The sequence below is a fragment of the Petromyzon marinus genome, unplaced genomic scaffold (assembly GCF_048934315.1).
Source record: "Petromyzon marinus isolate PM22_M1 ecotype Great Lakes invasive population unplaced genomic scaffold, UKy_Petmar_22M1.pri1.0 PM_Scaffold_25, whole genome shotgun sequence".
Classification (NCBI taxonomy): domain Eukaryota; kingdom Metazoa; phylum Chordata; class Hyperoartia; order Petromyzontiformes; family Petromyzontidae; genus Petromyzon; species Petromyzon marinus.
The window spans coordinates 75,766-91,687 of record NW_027423224.1 but is presented as its reverse complement, the minus strand read 5'-3'; the positions used below and the strand labels follow the sequence as shown (position 1 = coordinate 91,687).

Sequence of the window (15,922 nt, the reverse complement as noted above, 5' to 3'; positions counted from 1 at the left end):
GCGGTTAGGGGCGGGGCCGTGGAGTCACGTGGTTGGCAATGATTGACAATAAGTGGGCAGGGATGGCTGTTACGTCATAGCGTACGTCACATCCGGTAAAGAAGTTATATTAATAACGCCCCTTCGTGACGTACCTCACACTTGCTTCTGTCCCGCGTGCCGTCAACACGAGCTGAGCATGGCGCTGCTGATCGTTGGCGTTCTGCTCTTGGCCCTGCTTGGGATGGAGATCTTCATTTATCTTCGTTTTACACTTTCCATCTCAGACTTTCACCGCGAGACCACGACGCTGCAAACGGAGAGGATGGGCCAGCAGAATGTGGAGCTCTGTCAGAGGAACAAGACGCCCCATCTGAAGCTACAGCAGCAGCAGGAGGAGTTGATGGAGAACCGAGAGACTCTCCAGAGAGAGAACAGGGGCCTGGTTCAACAGCTTAAAGAGCGCCAGTTAGAGCTGGAGTCCACGAGAGTGCCTGGCTGCGAGCGTGCGTCTCTCCGTGCGGATTTTCTCCGAGACTGCAATGCAGCACAGCGGCAAATGTCGCTGCGCTGTAAAAAGGAAGGTCTCCGTAGGTCGCTGCGCATCCACCTGAGGGAGTTGAACTTCCTGAATCCACAGAGAGGGCAGGAGCAGTTTAGGCTGCGCGGGAAGCTGGCGCGTCATGAGGAAAAGTGGCACGGCGAAGTGCAGATGCGCAAAGAGTGCCGGCATCTCAGTAGACAGCTGAAAGAGCTGAAATGCGCCATTTCTCAAATTTACAAAGATGCCACCACCACCAACGCCACTGCCACCGCCGCTGCCACAGCTGCCACCACCGCCACCAAGCCCAAGAAATGAAGAGATGTATTTATTGGGTCCGAAAATGGCTGAAACGCAAGTCGACCATTTAAAAACATTGGGGCAATTTAGAAAATGACACCGCCCCAATTAAAACATTATTCACAAAGACAAACGTTCCCCGTATAGATTCAAGAGACTATTGGGGCAAGTGCTATTAGCAAGGAGCAGCACCTAAGAAGGCCTCCACAATACAATCACAAGCACAAACACAAAGGTACCCCATGTAGCCTCAACACACTGTTGGGGAAAGTGTTGTACAATATATATTTATCTATGTTTAACTTATTTTGCATCACATGTAGTCAACCATACCAATGGGAGATGTTGTTAATGAATAGTACAACTTTTGGATTCCATTACAGAGAATCGTTAGTGAGTCGAACAGTTCATAAGTCTGAATAAAATAGTGTACTGTATTTAAATTCACATACTGGAAGTGTTGTAAAATGTATTACGGTTTAACAAAAATGTTGAAGCATTGTTAAAGTCATAACACGGAATATTATACATTTGCAAATAATACTGTAATAAATACTGTATGGTAAACAAAAAATAAAGTTACGTAAATAGGACAAAAAATATGTTTTTAATGTCACTTACCTTGAGTCTGGATGTGGGACCGTTTGTCAGGAGGGGGCATAATGAGTCCCCATAACTGCACACGGGAGGGTTGGGGGTGAACGCCCGCAAGCACACACACACAACAGCGACAGTCATCCCCCGAATAGCCTAACCAGAATGTTGGGGCAAGTGCTGTTAGCCAGCAGCGCCTATGAAGGCTGGAATGTCGCAAGAGGGGGTGCGTGGACAGCACCACGCCCGGCTGCCTTTGTCTCGCCAGTGGTGATATTTACACACCACACCAGGCACTTATTTGAGGCTGAGTCGATCGACGGAAAGCCCAGCAACCATTAATATAATCGTTAAAGGTGTTGGTCGTGAGTGGGAATTGAACTGGGATCGGTGGGATGGTAGACAGTGTTCACCATTGCACTATCTCTCCCCACACACACACTCACAGGGGTATATGCGTCCGTGCACACACGCACAAAAAGAAGACAATAATCGCCGTTTGCCCCTAAGTGGCAGTGACATCACCACAGCGCTTTTGTGCGGTGCTTGGTGCATTTTGAGGTCACTTGAAGTGTCGAAGGATGGCTGGCAGGAAGTCATGAATAGACACAGGTACCATGGGTTGACTTAAGGTGATGACGGGCAGATGCAAACGCCGTGCTCCCCACTGTGCCAAATTTCAGTGTTTCAGTCGTATAGCGCTCTGCTCATTGTTATGAGTGTCGCTCCGCTGCCCTACGCTATTGCTGGAGGGCAACTGCCTCCACCTCCCCAGTAGAGTCTTTCATGAACCTCCTCCACATAGGCCTATCGCGACACTGCTGCTACCAGTCATCAGCAAGTTCAATCAGCTCCACATCCTTCTGTACCACATCAGTCCATCTCTTCTGTAGCCCATGCCGCGCCTGTTTAGCATGATCTATCCGCCCAAATTGAAGCTGCTTGGGGATGCGGTGACAGTGCATATAGACTTCATGACCCAGCCAATGGAGCCTGACTTGCCGGAAGAGCCCACTGATGAGCCTTTGTCCAGATATTTCAGGAAATTTTGGCCTCCTCACAAAGTCCAGTCTGGTTAAACCCTGGATAGATCGTAGGCAGGCTAGACCAAATGTTTCAAACCATTGCAGATAATCCTATAGAGAGAAATAAGGGAAGGCATAACTGTGGTCCAGAAGACATGAAGGTTTGTATGGAGTAACAGATCAGGTAGCTTCCATACAATGTTACGCAGCTGATGAAAATATAATGCCGCTCGAATGAATCAAAGTGAGACCTCGGCTCCCAAAACAGAGTTGGTCATGAGCACACTGCCCAAGTACGGAAATATCTCCACTCTCTCCACAACTGCCTCAAAATACATGGGGAATTGAGGGAGGGGAGCATTTTGATGATGTAAAATACCCAGGGAGGTGATTTGATTTTGTGGGGCTGATGGTAACGGCCCATATTTTAGTAGCATGTTCCGTGTTTATATGGAGTGTCTCCAACTCCTTAGAGTGGGCAGTAATCACCAGATCATCGGCATTCATAATATGGTTTAACTATAGACAGCCATACCATGACCGGACTCGTGCATCGATCAGCCTCCCATTATATCTATACCAGATATAAATTCTACTGGTACATCCATGGAAATCGTCTCATTACTAAGTAGTCAAAGAAAATGTTAAGTCGTGTAGGGGCCAAAGGACATCCATGTCGCACATTACTCACATATTCTATCATCCCTTAACTCCATTATATCGATTTCCCATGAGACACAGCATTTGTTTTTCTATTGTTTATATATGCTTTTCATTACTGTAACTCTGTGTTTTTATTTAGCTTTTGTTATTTTGGTGATCCAGGTCTCTCTTGCAAATGAGAATCATCCTAGTCTCTTTAGTTCTCGCCTGTTTTAACTAAATAAATTACTACTTACTCCATTATGAACTCACTCACTTCCCTTACTTTATGACTCACATAAATACGTCCTCTCCTTCCTCATGAGTCATATATTGACCTGATAACCCAGGCAACCACCTGATCATTCACTGTGCCAACATCACTCAAGCACTATTTCACAATCTCACCAATGACCTACTCATCCCATCACTCACTACCTTACTCACCATCCGCTTCCCTCATTGACCCACTGGTAAAATGGAAATACGCAGTCTAACACTCACGTGTTTAAAGAAGCTCCTTCGCAGGTTAGATTGTCTAGATGATTTATTTCACGATAACGTATTTACAACGCAAAAGTACGACTCACATGAACCTTCCCTCGTACAGTACCCTGCATCTGTTTCCACCCATCAACACTGACACCACTATATCCTTTGCCATCTAAGAGAAAGGAAGTAGAAGACGGTTGAGTCTGCTGGAAGAATGTACCAGGGAAACTGCTGGAAGCTGCCAGGGCGAGGCTGAGTGGGTAGAAAAGGGAGAGCGAGGCCCGCAATTGGGGCGCTAGCTCGGAGACTGAAGGACGACTGCAGGTGGATGACATCGGGGCCGACTGTTGTACATGGTGGAAACCATTAAGAAAGATTGTTCGAGATGAATGTAGTGGAAAACACTGGGGCTGCAGATAGTCATACCCTTGTGAAGCGTGTGAGTTGCACTCTCTTCTCAAAAATGGAACCTGCAAAGAAGCTTCTGGTGGCAGTGGTGGGATACAGTCTACAAGTTCAAGAAGGAAGACCCGCCGAAGAGCTCCTGCAGAGAACGAGTTATCAACCCTAAGCGCTCCAGGTTTTTGAGACTCGGCAAATGGCGGGAGAGAGAGCCGGACCCCGTTGGCAGCCAAGTTCCCGATGGAAGTGGATGCTCCGCCAAAGACCCAAGAACCAGCATCGCCGAACAAAGAAAATTGGCGGCAGCTGTTGGACAGGTTGGACCACCTTACCTCAGTGGTGGATCGACTGATAATTTCGATGATGAAGAAAAGAGAAGAGGAAGGAACAGGTAGTGCGCGGCTGAAGCCAGATCCATCTCCACCATGGACCGCAATGGCGAGGAGAAAGCGCCATAGGGCAGCAGCCATCGCTTCCCCCCGTCGAGCAGCAGGCGGGAACCAATCAAATGACTCAACCACAACTAGAAGCTGTTCAACAGACCTTGACCACCATGCATAAAAATACGGGAGGCGATTGTATTGCATTCATCAAAAGATTTGAAGCAGCTGTCAGAGTCAGCCGATTGATTGACGATGAAGTGCTACGACTGCTGCCTACGGTGTTGGATGACAGAGCACTATTGGCCTTCTTTATGATCCCGGAAAATCAACCTGCCACAACCCAACAAGGTTGTCAAGGGATGGCCGATGTTTTCTGTCCTGCGTCCAGCGCAAGGCAGCAATTTTCATCCTGGAGAAGAGGAGATAGCGAGCCACTGATGGCTTATAGAAGTACCTTGCATGCGGTTGCAGATGTGGCATTTCCAAGGATGGACATGACAACCTGAGACGTGCTAGTGGCGGAGCGGCTACAAACTCTCCTCTATCAAAGTGGCATTACATTGCCGATTTTGCCAGAGAGTGAGCAAACTTCAATGTAGTTTGCTAAATGCCTCTGGGCACACACAGATCCCAGGGCACCATGTGAAGTAGCAGCCCATGTGACAAGGGTGATGGAGAATGGAGGAGCAGAAGGACCAATGGAGCCAACAGGGACAGCAACAACAGGGACCGCCGCAATGCCCAGCATGGAGGGTGATCTGCAGGCGACCTTGGAAGAGATGGCTGTGGCCATCCAGGGGTTCAACGATTCAAGGTGTCAACTACAGCATCAGCGACCATGGCACAACCACGGAGGAATTCAGGACCATGCGGTGATGTACTGCTACCACTGCGGGAGGTCGGGCCACATCGCGAGAGGTTGCCGAGGGGAAGTCATCCCGAGACAACCAAGAAACACCCAGGCGTGTCGCCTGTACACCCAGCTAGTTCACACGTGCACCTCATTTCCAAAACCCTCATCACCAACATCACTAGCACACCACTCGATCACATCGACCTAGAGTGAAACAACAGGGAAAATTCGGCCAACATCTCGGGCTAAGTGGAAAAAGTTAGTGAGATCGGTCGTAGCAGCAGCGACAGGAGCAGCATGGTGTAAACCGACCCTCCCTGACTCGCCGAGACAGGTGATGTCAATAAACACAGCAACCTTAGAAAATGATGTACCACCCACAGATCATGATCTTGGGCTGATAAGGACCGAATGAATCCGATTGCAAAAACAGGATGAAATTATACAGTCATTGGCTGCACAGGCAGCTGAATGTGCTCAAACTGGTCAAAATGGGGAGCCATTCATCCCATGGCGAGGACTCCTGATGAGGTGGGACATGAAGATGCAGCGTTGTTGCCTAGTGGTGCAAAAACCCTTGCAAAAACAGTTGCTACTAGAAGTGCACGCCAAACAACAAATCCACTTGGGCCACCGAAACACATTGCTCACACTGCAGGCTCGATATTTTTGGCCAGTGATGTCAAAAGATGTACGCGAGCGGGTAATCATTGTCAGGAGTGTGCAAAAAGGAAACCTGCTCCCCATCCTATACAGGCTCCACTGCAGTCGATCGCAGTGGTGAGGGTAAACGAACTAGTAGCGTTGGATATCCTGGGTGCATTTCCTAAAACAGCAAGGATAAAATAAATATTTGCTCGAGGGGATGGAGTATTGCACACACTGGCTCGTTGCATGGCCGATACATGACCAAACGGCTGCAATAATAGCAGAAGCCTTTCTCCATGGCTATGTATTGGAGAAGGGCCCCACTGAGAAACGTCTAGCAGGCCAGGGTCAGAATTTTTCTACTAACCTGTTGCGAGAGGTTTGTAATATCGTGGGCACTAAGAAAAATTCGAACGCCACCATACCACCTGCAGTGTGATGGACAAGTAGATAGGCTTAACCGCACGCTGTCCGCAATGTTGTGCCATGTTGTAAATGGTGATCAGATGGACTGGGACTTGCACATCCCAGGGGTCCTAGGGGCATATTGTAGAGTGCCACATGCATCGGCCGGGCTCTTCCCCTTCTTTTTGATGTATGGGAGAGAACCTGAGCCACCTATTGAGGACCAACTGGTGGCTTTCCCTGCTAAAGTTGTGTCGTCACCAGCCTCCCTCAGACTGCCACTAAAAAAGCTCTGTGAAGCTCGTGAAGCCGCGATAGCAGAGTCAGGCAGATCGCAAATAGCAAACAAACGGTTGCGGAAAAGAACGGAGACGCCTGTACCCTTTGAACAGGGTGATCGGGCCTGGTTACACTGTCCTGAGGTCCGGGTTAGAAAATCCGCCAAACTACACCATCCTTGGCAAAGCCCAGTGGAATTGTTAAAATCCTCTGCCCGCAAAGTGTTCGCATCCAAATGGGACGCCAGAGATGGGTGGTTAATCCGAGTCGCCCTAAACCATATAGAGAACTGACGTCACAAGGGATCGTTCAGGCTCACAAAGCCGTGTCCAGGGGCGTCGTGATGAATGCCAGGGAGGGGAGCATCCTCCTCACAGAAATACTGCCCCCGCACTCTCCTCTCAGGATCGACCGGAATGAAGATGGCCACGATGAGGGAGGCCGACGGACTAATTTAGAGAGGTGCCGAGAAGGAGTGTCACCGGGTCGAATGTGCTGCTCGACCACACCTACAGTACATATTGATGGCTTGTTGTAAATGTAGGGCTAATGATGTTGCGTATTGTTTGCCTAAGAATGTACACCTTCAATAGGGCAGCCCACGTAAGAGTTTGGTGATGATACTGAATGGTCAAGTTGGGTTGTAATGCCTTCCCCCCCTTGATTCAAGCGCCTATGTTAAGCATTAACCCAGAGGTTAAATGTGTTGTACTCCATGCCCACATCACTGAATCCCGTGTGCGATCCCATTGATTCCCACATAGAGTTCCCTATTACTGGTAGGAACGAAGTTGTAAACTGAGTGTACCAGCCTGCAATAGATGAGTGTACCAGCTTGCAATAGATTAATGCGTCCGTCCGTCCCCTTTCAATACTTTAATGAAGTGAAATCTCGTGCTATTAGGGGTGTAAAAATAAAATTGCGCAAGATTCCAATGTTCCTACCAGCCCACCCTGCAGGGACCTGTTAAATTAGAGTTTTAGCCGGGACAGATATTTTTATGGGCAGAAGAGGGTGATGTAGGGTACTGTACATGGCAAAAGTTATAGTGGTGTCAGTGGAGATGGGTGGAAACAGGTGCATGGTACCATACGAGGGAAGGTTCGAGGTAGAAGACGGTAAAGTTTGCTGGAATAATCCATCCTACCTGCCTATGTCAGCTGTTATTTCCGACTCTTTGTGTCTCTCTCTATGCCTCTCTCTTAGATCTCTCATGCTTACATGTCCTTTGGATTGCACTCTCATGCCTTTGGATTCCACCACTCTTCGATATTACTTTAACATGCTAATCTCTCACATTAACATGGCCACTTTGATGCCCTCTATGAGGAGGCCGCTCTCCGTTCTTACATTTACATGCTAATTTCTCACATTAACATCACTGGCCCCGCCCACTTATTTATGGCCCTTGGGCTACACCCATTTCAAACTCTTTTAAACATTCTGCCTCAACAGCAGATCATGCTTTGCCATCTCATGACGGACGCTTGTGTTGCACCCAAAACGTCGTGATTTATTTTATTTTATACCTACGTGACTTTACTGAAAGAACCAAAGAGTATGGAAGATACCAAGTCAGCTTCATCCCCATGGTGGTGTTTAGGCGAAAGTGTATCTATGAGTATATATAGGCTGGCTAACAGGTATGAAGTTACTCCTTTGGTGGTAATATACAACAAAAACAATAATAAATGTATAACCATTGTCATGGGTGAAGTCTTCCCATACTGGATCAGTCATGGAGATTGTTTCACCATACGCCATCATGCTTCTCAACGTGGGTTGATAACGAAAAGGCTCATGGCCAGTTTGTTTGATGTTAACTATAACCGAGAATCAAACTCAAGTGGACTGATTCATAGTGCAATGCACAAACCATTGTGACACCGTTCCACTCGTATGTACAAGTTAACAGGGAAATTAAAAAAACTATGCCATGTTTTTTGTTTACTGTCAATAAAATGAGAAATTAACATTGCCACGTTGGTCAACCCGTCGTCTGAAAATTACGAGATGTACAAGTCAAAAGTCTTAGGTATAATGCAGACAAGGGTTTTGGTAGTTGGACGATTTCAGAATGGGTTGCAGGTGACAATCCTAATCAAATGCCATTTTCAAGATCGTGTGCATAGGTCTGTTGTAGACAAAAACAACGGCCTGCTGATAAAGCATGTCCTGCATTCTTACATGTGTAAAGAAGCTCCTTCGCAGGTTTCATTTTCTAGATGATTTATTCCCGACGATAACATATTTACAAGGTGAGAGTACGACTCACACGTTGCACAAGGCTATGACTATCTGCAGTCCCGGTGGTTTCTAATAGAGTAGATTAATCTCGAACAGTCTTTCTTGATGGTTTCCACCATGTTGATTTCCAACAGTCGGCCCCGATGTCGTCCACCTGCAGTTGTTCTTCAGTCCCCAAGGCATCACCCCATATACCCGCACGGCCACGCCCTGGTAACTTCCAGCAGTTTTCCCCGGTAGATTCTCTCAGCAGACTCTATTGTCTTCTACTTCACTTCTCTTGGATGGCAAAGTTTATAGTGGGGGCAGTGGAGATGGGTTGAAACAGGTACAGGTTACTGTACGGGGGAAGGTTCGTGTGAGTCATACTCTTGCGTTGTAAATACGTTATCGTGAAAAAAATCATCTATCAAATGGAACCTGCAAAGGAGCTTCTTTACACATGTGAGTGTAAGCCTGAGTACAATCTCACGTGTTGGTGCTGTCGAGTATTTTAATTTTACCAGTGGGTCAATGAGGGAAGGGGATGATGATTTATGTAGTGATAGAATGGGTGGGTCATTCTTGAGAGCATGAAAAAGTGCGTGAGTGAGGTTGACACAGTAAATGATCGGGTGATTGTGTGATCAGGTAAATATATGACTCATGAGGAGAGAGAGGGAGTATTTACGTGAGTCATAGATTTAAGGAAGTGGGTGAGTTCATAATGGAGTGAGTACCAGTTTATTGAGTTGAACAAGGCGAGAACTAAAGCGACCAGGATGAGTCTCATTTGCAAGAGAGACCTGGATCACCCAAATTACCAAAGCTAAATAAAACACAGAGTTACAGTAATTAAAGCAAACATACTATTTTCTTCTTTCGATAAAGCATATATAAACAATAGAAAGACAACTGCTGTCTCATGAAAAATCGACGTAATGGAGCTAAGGGATGATAGAATGTGTGAGTAATGTGCGACATGGATGTCCTCTGCCCCCTACACGACTGAACATTTTCTTTGACTACGTAGTTTGAGATGATTTCCATGGATGTACCAGTAGAATTTATCTGGTATAGATATAATGGGAGGCTGATCGATGCCTGAGCCGGTCATGGTATGGCTCTCTATTGTTAAACCATATTATGAATGCGGATGATCTGGTGATTACTGCCCACTCTAAGGAGAAGTTGGAGACACTACAGCTAAACATGAAGCATGCTACTAAAATATGGGCCGTTACCATCAGCCCCACGAAAACAAATCACCTCCCTGGGTATTTTACATCATAAAAATGCTCCCTTCCTCAATTCCTCATGTATTTGGGGCACCTGAGGAGAGAGTGGAGTGGGCAGTGTGCTGATGATCAAGTCCGTTTTGGGAGCCGAGGTCTCATTTAAAATAATTCGAGCATTATATTTTCATCAACTGCTCAACAGTGTGGAAGCTACCTGGCATGTCACTCCATAAAAATCTTCATGTCTTCTCGGCCACAGTTATACCCTTCCTTATCTCTCTCGAAAGGAACATTAAGGTTAGCTTGCCCACGATCTATTCAGGGTTTAACCAGACTGGACTTTGTAAGCTCACAGATTCCTAGAATATCTGGACAAATGCCCATCTGTGGGCTCCTCCAGCAAGCGAGGCTGCGTTGATTGTGTCATGCAGTCCGTATGCAGTCACGGCATCCCCAAGCAGCTTCAATTTGGCTGGATAGATGGTGCTAAATGGGCGTGGTACGGGGTAGAGAAGAGATGGACTGATGTGGTGCAGAAGGATGTGGAGCTGATTGGACTTATTGATGACTGGTATCAGCAGTGTCATGATCGGCTTCTGTGGAGGAGGTTCATGAAAGGTGCTGCTGGGGAAGTGGAGGCAGTTGCCCTCCAGCAACAGCATAGGGCAGAGGAGCGAGGCTCAAAACAACGAGCAGAGCGCCAAACAACTGACACAAATAAAGTTGGCACAGTGGGGAGCACGGCTGTTGCATCTGCCCATCATCTTCCTAAGTCAATCCATGGCACCTGCGTCTATTACATGACCTCCTGCCAGCCAGCCTTCGACACTTCACGTGGCCTCAAAATGCACCGAGCATGGCACAAGTGCTGTGGTGATGTCACCGCCACTTAGGGGTGAACGACGGTTGTTGCGTTGTTGTTGTGCGTGTGTGCACGGACGCATGTACGCCTGTGAGTCTCGTGTATGGAGAGATAAAGAGAGGCAGCCGGGCAGGGTGCTGGCCATTCACCCCGTGTGCCATTCAGAGCTTCATAGGCGCTTGCCCCAACATTCTGGTAAGGCTATACAGCGGATGATTGTCGCTGTTGTGTGTGTGTATGGACGTTCACCCCCCTCCCACCGCCCCCGTGTGTGCAGGGACTCATTACGCCCCCTCCCGACAAGCAGACCGGCATCCGGACTAAAGGTAAGTGACAATAACAGATTTTTTTTCCACTTAAGTAACTTTATGTTTTGCTCACAATACAGTATTTATTAGAGTGTTGCATGCAAATGTACGATATTTTGTCTTATATATGACTTTGTTGATGTTCTATGGGGTATGTTTGTCTTTCTGAGTAATGTTTTAATTAGGGTGGTGTCATTTTCACAATTTCCCCAATATTTTTAAATGGCCGACTTGCGCTTCAGCAATTTTCGGAACCAATGGCTAAATCTCTTCATCTTCTTGGGCTTGGTGGTGGTGGCAGAAGTGGTGGTGGAAACGGTTGCGGTGGTGGAAGCTGTGGCAGCGGCGGTGGAAGTGGCGTCGGTGGTGGTGGCATCATTGTACATTTGAGACACGGTCCATATTAGCTCTTTCAGCTGGCTACGGAGATGCAGGTTCTCTTCTTGCAGCCTCTTTTCCCCATGCCACATGTCCTCGTGACGCACCAGCTTCCCGCGCAGCCTAAACTGTTCCTGCCCTCTCTGCGGATTCAGGAAGTTCAACTTCCTCAGGTGGGCGTGCAGCGACCTCCGGAGATCTTCGTTTTCACAGCGCAGTGACATTTGCCGCTGTGCTGCATTGCAGTCTCGGAGAAAATCCGCATGCAGAGACTTGCTCTCCCTGCAAGGCACTCTCGTGGGCTCCAGCTCCAACTGGCGCTCTTTAAGCTGTTGAACCAGGCTCCTGATCTCTCTCTGGAGAGTCTCTCGGTTCTCCATGAACTCCTCCAGCTGATGCTGTAGCTCCAGACGGAGCATCTTGCTCTTCTGACAGAGCTCCACATTCTGCAGGCCCATCCTCTCCGTAGACAGCGTCGTGGTCTCATGGTCAAAGTCTGAAATGGAAAGCGTAAAAAGAAGATATATGAAGATCCCCATCCCAAGCATGGCCAAGACCAGAACGCCAACGATCAGCAGCACCATGCTCAGTTCGAGTTGACGGCACGCGGGACAGAAGCAAGTGTGAGACACGTCACGAAGGGGCGTTATTTATACTAACGTCATTACCGGATGTGACGTACACTATGACGTAACAGCCATCTCTGCCCACTTATTGTCAATCATTGCCCACCACGTGACTCCACGGCCCTGCCCCTAACCACGCAGCTCCTCCCCCATACTCTTCTTCCGCCTTCCCCACGTGACGCGAGCCAATCACGCGAGAGGCGGCGCGCGGTCGGCCCCGCGTCCGCTTCCCGCCATTCTTGCAATGGGCGGCGGGGCCGCTCAGGGTGGGGCGCGGGGCGCGGGGGCGAGTTCACTCCACGTCGCGAGTCGGGAGGAGGGACGAGGGGGAGGGGCCAGGAGGGACGAGGGGGAGGGGCCAGGAGGGACGAAGGGGAGGGGCCAGGAGCGGGAGGGGGGGGGAGCTGAGAGCTGCGAAAGTTTGGGGTACCACTACTTGAAAAATATACTGTACCACAGAAATGAGTTTATGTTTAGTTCGATTTAGAACATCTTTCCAATGGTTGCTTAATTTGAAACCAACTTCTCGGTTGAAATTGTGTCTGTGTTTGTAGATCTGAATTGCCTCGTGAACAAATCTCTGATAAAAACCCGTGGGTTTGCAAAGAACCTTGGTATCGGAGAAAATTATATCGTGATCACCCACATGGTTGTAACAGTGATCAGCAAAGAATTAGTTTTGCTGTGTTTCAAATCTGATTTGTGCTCGCGAATTCGGTCAGAGACATGTCGCTTTGTCTCCCCGATATAGCAATCACCGCAGGTACAACTCAATTTGTAAACCCCGGGGTACTGTAAGTCAGGAATGCCATCCTTCACGGATGGGATCAGATCACGAATTTTGTGTACTGTATTGAACCGGACCTGGATCTTGTGTTTGTTTAGAATTTTTGAAATCTTTTTAGTAACGCCTGCTATATATGGTAGTGTGATGGTTTTGGCCGGAGTATCAAGTGGTTGTTTCTGTATGGAGGGAGAAACAGCTTGGCGGATGGTACGGTCAGAGTAACCATTCCTTTTGAGGGCCAGGTGTACATGTTTTAATTCACTGGTCAGGTGGTGTTGGTCCGAAATGCAATGAGCCCTATGGTATGAAGTTTTGATGAGATAATTCTTTTGGGCTGGGTGGTGGTGGGAATCAGGTTTCAAGTAGGAATCTGTGTGGGTGGGTTTCCTGTAGACAGAATGCCCCAATGAGCCATCAGGTCTCCTCTCAAACAGAACATCTAAGAATGGTAGCTTAAATTTCGATTTAAAGTTTTCGTGACTGCAAGGATTCATCTTCTTTGGTTCTTTCGGTAAAGTCACGTAGAATGAGAATAAAATAATAAATTGATAAAATAAAATAACACAATAATATTCTCACGACGTTTCGGCCACAACACAAGCGGCCTTCATCAGGTGAAGGGGACGAGACTGTCTGGAGGACAGCGCTGGAGTGAGAAAGCCACGCTGAGATCACGACCTTTAAGCTGTGTGAGAAGAAACAAAGCGCCTGACAAAGGAATTAGCATTTAATTTAGCATTGAAATGGCTGAGTGATTAGCTTGTGACTGGTCACAGAAAAGGCTATATTAAAGTTAAAGCATACACATCCGCAAAGGCACCCCTTGACAAAGGAATTAGCATAGAATTTAGCATTGAAATAGCTAAGTTAAAGTATACACATCCGCAGAGGCACTCCTTGACAAAGGAATTAGCATAGAATTTAGCATTGAAATAGCTGAATGATTAGCTTGTAACTGGTCACAGAAATAGCTATGTTAAAGTCAGAGCATATACATTCACCGAGGCACCTAGTACAAATCAAACAGGAGAATTTAGCATTGAACTAGGCGAATTTAGCATTGAAATAACTGAGTGATTAGCTTGTGACTGGTCACAGAAATGGCTGTTGAAGTTAAGGCCTACACATCTGAGCTATTCACTGTAACTGGGTATACAATACAATATATAATGAATACTATATCATGAACCAAAAAAAATACTAAAATATAAATTACCTCAATGTTATCAATAAACTCTATATTCTCCAATCAGCTAAGCTACCAACAATAAGTCGTTATATATCACAATGCTATATGGCGAAAAATGGGTGGATTCTTACCCTCAACTTTAGCAACACGGATAGCTTAACCGTGGTTAATGGTATGGTTTACAACATGGAGTATAACAGCGCCTCGCAGCTGTCTCTCTCCCCCTCCTCTGTTCCGACCATCGATGAACTCGTCCGTCTGAACGGGACCCGTAGCTATCCGTGGTGCTAAAGTTGAGGGTAAGAATCCACCCATTTTTCGCCATATAGCATTGTGATATATAACGACTTATTGTTGGTAGCTTAGCTGATTGGAGAATATAGAGTTTATTGATAACATTGAGGTAATTTAAATTTTTGTGTTTTTTATTGGTTCAGTATATAGTGTTCATTATATATTGTATACCCAGTTACTGTGAATAGCTCAGATGTGTAGGCCTTAACTTCAACATAGCCATTTCTGTGACCAGTCACAAGCTAATCACTCAGTTATATCAATGCTAAATTCGCCTAGTTATTTCAATGCTAAATTCTCCTGTTTGATTTGTACTAGGTGACTCGGTGAATGTATATGCTCTGACTTTAACATAGCTATTTCTGTGACCAGTTACAAGCTAATCACTCAGCTATTTCAATGCTAAATTCTACGCTAATTCCTTTGTCAAGGGGTGCCTTTGCGGATGTATATGCTTTAACTTTAACATAGCCTTTTCTGTGACCAGTCACAAGCTAATCACTCAGCCATTTCAATGCTAAATTATGTTAATTCCTTTGTCAAGGCGCTTTGTTTCTTCTCACACAGCTTAAAGATCGCGATCTCAGCGTGGCTTTCTCACTCCAGCGCTGTCCTCCAGACAGTCTCGTCCCCTTCACCTGATGAAGGCCGCTTGTATTGTGGCCGAAACGTCGTGAGAATATTATTGTGTTATTTTATTTTATCAATTTATTATTTTATTCTCATTCTACGTGACTTTACCGAAAGAACCAAAGAAAATGGTAGCTTACCATCTTTCTCCACTTCCATGGTCTTGTTCTTCTGACAGAGCTCCACATTCTGCAGGCCCATCCTCTCCGTTTGCAGCGTCGTGGTCTCGCGGTAAAAGTATGAGATGGAAAGCTTAAAACGAAGATAAATGAAGATCTCCATCCCAAGCATGGCCAACAGCGGAACGCCAACGGTCAACAGCGCCATGCTGAGCTCGTGTTGACGGCACGCGGGACGGAAGGAAGTGTGAGGCACGTCACGAAGGGGCGTGTCCTATATCACCGGATGTGACGTACAGCCATCCCTGCCCACTTATTGGCAATCATTGCCCACCACGTGACTCCACGGCCCCGCCCCTTACCGCGCAGCTCCTCCCCCATACTCTTCTTCCGCCTTCCCCACGTGACGCGAAGCGAGCCAATCACGCGAGAGGCGGCGCGCGGTAGGCCCCGCGACCGCTTCCCGCCATTCTTGCAATGGGCAGCGGGGCCGCGCAGGGGGGGGGCGGTGGGGGCGGGGGGGGCGGGGCTGAGTTCACTCCACGTCGCGAACGGGAGGAGGATTGACGAGGGGGAGGGGCCAGGAGGGGGAGGGGCCAGGAAGGACGAGGGGGAGGGGCCAGGAGGGACGAGGGGGAGGGGCCAGGAGCGGGAGGGGGGGAGCCGTGGCGCCGCTCTTGGGCCGCGAGGCCTCCCCCTGGGCCCGCGGCGCCACGCGGAG

General features: G+C 47.6%; 1 protein-coding gene across 1 annotated transcript; it reads right to left on the bottom strand.

The window, feature by feature from the left end:
• Positions 1-11,141: 11,141 nt before the first annotated feature.
• LOC142923024 (uncharacterized) lies at positions 11,142-15,475 on the bottom strand. Its single transcript, XM_076063956.1, has 2 exons — positions 15,223-15,475; positions 11,142-12,052 (listed from the first exon to the last, which is right to left on the bottom strand). Exons 1-2 carry the CDS (start codon positions 15,407-15,409, stop codon positions 11,397-11,399), a joined length of 843 nt encoding a protein of 280 aa, XP_075920071.1. The 5' UTR covers positions 15,410-15,475; the 3' UTR covers positions 11,142-11,396.
• Positions 15,476-15,922: the final 447 nt, after the last annotated feature.

What these genes read in the sequence shown, in the direction of transcription:
- LOC142923024 (XM_076063956.1), bottom strand. Translation starts at nt 15,409, where the DNA reads ATGGCGCTGTTGACCGTTGGCGTTCCGCTGTTGGCCATGCTTGGGATG. An exon ending in CATGGAAGTGGAGAAAGATG is followed by an intron (nt 12,053 to 15,222) that starts GTAAGCTACCAT and finishes TTTCCATTTCAG; the next exon opens with ACTTTGACCATGAGACCACG.